Source organism: Pyrus communis, chromosome 1, assembly GCF_963583255.1.
Source record: "Pyrus communis chromosome 1, drPyrComm1.1, whole genome shotgun sequence".
Classification (NCBI taxonomy): domain Eukaryota; kingdom Viridiplantae; phylum Streptophyta; class Magnoliopsida; order Rosales; family Rosaceae; genus Pyrus; species Pyrus communis.
In genome coordinates this window covers 24,404,230-24,408,327 of record NC_084803.1, presented here as the reverse complement: position 1 = coordinate 24,408,327, position 4,098 = coordinate 24,404,230, and the positions used below count along the sequence as shown (strand labels likewise).

Below are 4,098 nucleotides of genomic sequence, written 5' to 3'. Positions count from 1 at the left end.
CTTTCCTACTATGAAAGGCCATAATTTGGAAAAAAAACGGGGCTTGTTTTAGTTACCAAATACAAATTAGAGCCCAACTTTTTCACCCCTGTTTATGAAAAAAAGTTATGGAATCCAAACCAGTATTAACTAGTATTTAACCTTGCTATTTCTTAATTAGCTTTGGTTTTTTCTTCTTTTCCTGAGAGAAAGTGAGAAAGGTGCAATGGTGAAGGCAAATTGAGACGAGAATAGTGGGGATATATATTGAGTTTATGCGTAAGCTGGCCAAATATTTCAGAAATGAGAGGCCCCATCTTCACTTTTATACGTGACTAATATTATTATGAGAACCATGAAATCAATGACGAAATAAGGGCCTTCGTTGCGTGCATGGAACGAGTTCCTCCAACTACCAAATGACGTGCAACCTGTTCCCTGTTTGCTGACTTCTAGCTACTAATCCACTAATATATATTCAGAATTTTCTTGATTTTTTTCTTTTCTTTTGGGAACTGTTATTAGCATTTCAAAAATTTTATTCTACACTCCTTATAAGTGTATTTTTCTTTCTAACTATAGAAAATTTGGAATGCCAAATGAGATTTTTGGAGTGTTAATAACAATTTCCCTTCTTTTTTGTGACCTTTATTTCTTCTCTCCTTGCACACTATTTCAGGTCTATTGTAGGCGTATTTTCGTAGGAACCACTTGAAATTTTTAATAAATTTTTGGATGAGTTTTTGAGAAAAGAAGTTTCATCTATTTGAAAAATTAATTTATTTTATTATTATGTAAGCGTAGTTTAATTATTATTTTATGGATTTTTTTTTGTGGGCTTAAGTTTTGCATCCCTTGCTCATTAGGATAGGGGTTTCGCTTACTTGCCCATTAGAAATTAGGGTTAGCTCTATAAATAGTATGTTTTTGTACTGAATTGATACAGTCAGTTAAGATGTAATCCTCAACTTAATTAATCTCGTTTATTTGTTTTTCGTTTTATAAAATACTTATAACCAAAAGTACTTACTATAATTTACAGGAAAGAAGATCATAACACTTTACAGATAAGGAGGCTAACAATATTCTTAACATTGTAGTCAAATACATTTTGCCACTTTTCATTATATGGCTAATGATCGAGTAAATAAATTTGTGCAAAATATCTGATCAAATATATAGCAGATAAGTGTGTATATATGTTCATATGTGTTGTGGGAGACCTGCTGCATTTCGTTATTTTATGTGCCTTTTTTCTTTTGGAAAATACAGTTCAATTCAAGGAAAGGGAGAGCCGCAGCACTTAAACTTGATCAATATATATTGCAAGATTAATGGAGCTAATTCAAGCTATAACCTGCTCATGTGACATTTTCCAATTTGTCGTAGCCCACAACACTATCACAGCCAGGCCTTGGTGAATTGAGCACACTAGCTATGAAATTATGAATTATAAAATCCCTTGGTCGGGACGAGTAAGATATTTGAGGTAACTAAATCATACTGTTTTAGTCGCTATGTATGTCTGCAGAGTGGGCCATTTATTCATTACCCAAAAAACCATGGTCCGCTTATGATTAATAATCAAGACACACACATTGTCAAAACCAACATAATTATATATGTGATGTTTAGAACTGGAGAATGCAAACAGCTTAGTCAAAGGAGTAGAGGGTGTATTTGTCATTTCCAGAAGAAAGAGGGTGTAGTTGTTTTGCTAGCAAATAGGTGCGTAGCACGTCAGTCAGCCCTCGATGTGATTGGAGGGGACAAGAACATGGTGTATATAAATAGAGTGGTCTGTAAATTATTAATGGTAGGATTGAAGGGAGGCAAACCAAATCTTCTTAGGTAAAGAAAAATGGGAAGATCTCCTTGTTGTGATGAGAGTGGCCTCAAGAAAGGCCCTTGGACTTCTGAAGAAGATCAAAAACTTATGAAATACATTCAGAAAAATGGCCATGGAAGCTGGAGAGCCCTTCCAAAACTTGCAGGTACGATCACATAAAAATACACGCACTTCACGCACTTCATTCTCTCTCTCTCTCTCTCTCTCTCTCTCCCTCTCTCTGAGTCAAGTGGTTGATCTTCTTTTCTTTCTGTTAATGTATGTGCAGGGTTGAACAGATGCGGCAAGAGTTGCAGGTTAAGATGGACAAACTATCTTAGGCCGGATATAAAGAGAGGGAAGTTTTCTCAAGAAGAAGAACAAACAATTCTTAATCTCCATTCCGTCCTCGGCAACAAGTAATTTCCATATTTTTTTAACAAATTTAATTGATTATTTGATATAGGAAAAATCGTCTATTGTCAGACAGTCTAATGTGTTATATCGAGACACTATTAGTCTATCAAGATCGCTATTAGGTAGATTATTGTTTTAGCATATATCTAGCAAGATAATATTTCCAATTTATACATATGTTTCTTGATGTATAAACAATAAACTTTACCCTTTTTATTTCTTGGTTCTTGACAAGATGGTCAGCAATTGCAAGCCACCTACCCGGTCGGACAGACAATGAAATCAAAAATTTCTGGAACACCCATTTGAAGAAAAAGCTAATTCAGATGGGTTTTGATCCGATGACTCACCGGCCCCGGACTGATATCTTCTCCAGCTTGCCTCATCTTCTAGCTCTTGTCAATTTGAAAGAGCTTCTAGACCATGGAAGCAGTCACCAATCCAGTTGGGATGAACAAGCTTTGAGATTACAAGCAGAAGCTGCTCAAATGGCTAGGCTTCAATACCTACAATGTCTCCTCCAATCTAATAACAATTCCTTTGGAGCTGCTACCCCAAACAACCTAAATGACTTCACTGACATGGAGACCATTAATCTTTTGAATTCACTCTGTTCATCTCAGCTGGATATTCAAAACCCTACTGCACAATACCCTGTTGGTAATTTTCAACCAGTAGTCCAAGATAATTCGGTCCCTTTCTCTCATTTGCCTGACTTGCAAGCCTATCCAACACCACCAAGCAAGGACATGGTTGATGATCAAGCTCCAGATCAATTTACTGCAGTTTTGAGACAAGATGAAAGCTCTCCAAATAATCCATGGAATATTCCTTCGTCTTCAAATACCACTCCATCTCCTACTTCGGTGGCTCCTCCCGTGACAGTGACAGAGACTTCAGTAAGCAACAACATGGGTGATGCTTGCAGCACTTCAAGCTATGGAGGAGTGGCTACTTCAGCGTGGTCTGACCTTCTTTTTGAGGATCCTTTTTTCAATGAGATTGCTTAATTAGGTATATGTGTGCTAAACACTTCGAATTGCATGATCACCAAACTTTCTTTTATTTCTTCTTTTGGGTTACAATATTATCACCACTTTGATATCTGTACTTGCTGAGTATATGAGTATATATATATATATATATACACGCTTCAATTTATGTATAACTGTAAGAGGAGTTTCGTTTTAGCTAGTAGCTATTAAACAATAAGTCAACTAAACTAGTTACATGTTTACTTGCAAGCTTGAGATTCATCTAAAAGCATGCATGAGTATGCAGAATTATTCGCTTGCATCCTTTTCTAATTGGAGAAAGAAACTTCCTCAGCAAGAATATGATATATGGATGACCGAACCAAGCCAACATTCCTGCACATTGAAATATACATTGATCATTAATACCAAACATAGATGACGTTCCTGCATGTAAAAACAATATTATTATTACTATATAATCATCAACATCATTCCTCGTTACTATTATTATTATTATTATTATTATTATTATTATTATTATTATGGGAACTATTATTAACACTCTAAAAATCTCATTCTACACTCCTCACAAGTGTAGTTTTCTTACTAATTATAAAAAGTTTGGAGTGCAAAATGAGATTTTTTGAGTGCTAATAACAATTTCCATTATTATTAGCATTATTATTATTATCCGCATTATTACTACCTAATACTTTGAAATCTGCATGATAACCACTGAGCCATGCATATGCATGTGCAGGGAATAATGAGTGAACATGGATTAGTATTATTTATTTGTTTTAATTACAACAATGTTATTTAGAGACACAAGACATAATATACTTTTTGAATTTTTTTTAAACATAGGTGGATATCTCACATATTATTGTATAATTC

General features: G+C 34.8%; 1 protein-coding gene across 1 annotated transcript; it reads left to right on the top strand.

Annotated features, from left to right (window-relative positions):
- The first annotated feature begins 1,815 nt into the window (after window positions 1-1,815).
- LOC137719911 (transcription factor MYB93-like) lies at window positions 1,816-3,313 on the top strand. Its single transcript, XM_068458899.1, has 3 exons — window positions 1,816-1,973; window positions 2,097-2,226; window positions 2,460-3,313. Exons 1-3 carry the CDS (start codon window positions 1,841-1,843, stop codon window positions 3,232-3,234), a joined length of 1,038 nt encoding a protein of 345 aa, XP_068315000.1. The 5' UTR covers window positions 1,816-1,840; the 3' UTR covers window positions 3,235-3,313.
- Window positions 3,314-4,098: the final 785 nt, after the last annotated feature.

Coding starts and splice junctions, on each gene's coding strand:
- LOC137719911 (XM_068458899.1), top strand. CDS start 1,841: ATGGGAAGATCTCCTTGTTGTGATGAGAGTGGCCTCAAGAAAGGCCCT. Junction 1,974..2,096: donor AGCCCTTCCAAAACTTGCAG/GTACGATCACAT, acceptor ATGTATGTGCAG/GGTTGAACAGATGCGGCAAG. Junction 2,227..2,459: donor CATTCCGTCCTCGGCAACAA/GTAATTTCCATA, acceptor GTTCTTGACAAG/ATGGTCAGCAATTGCAAGCC.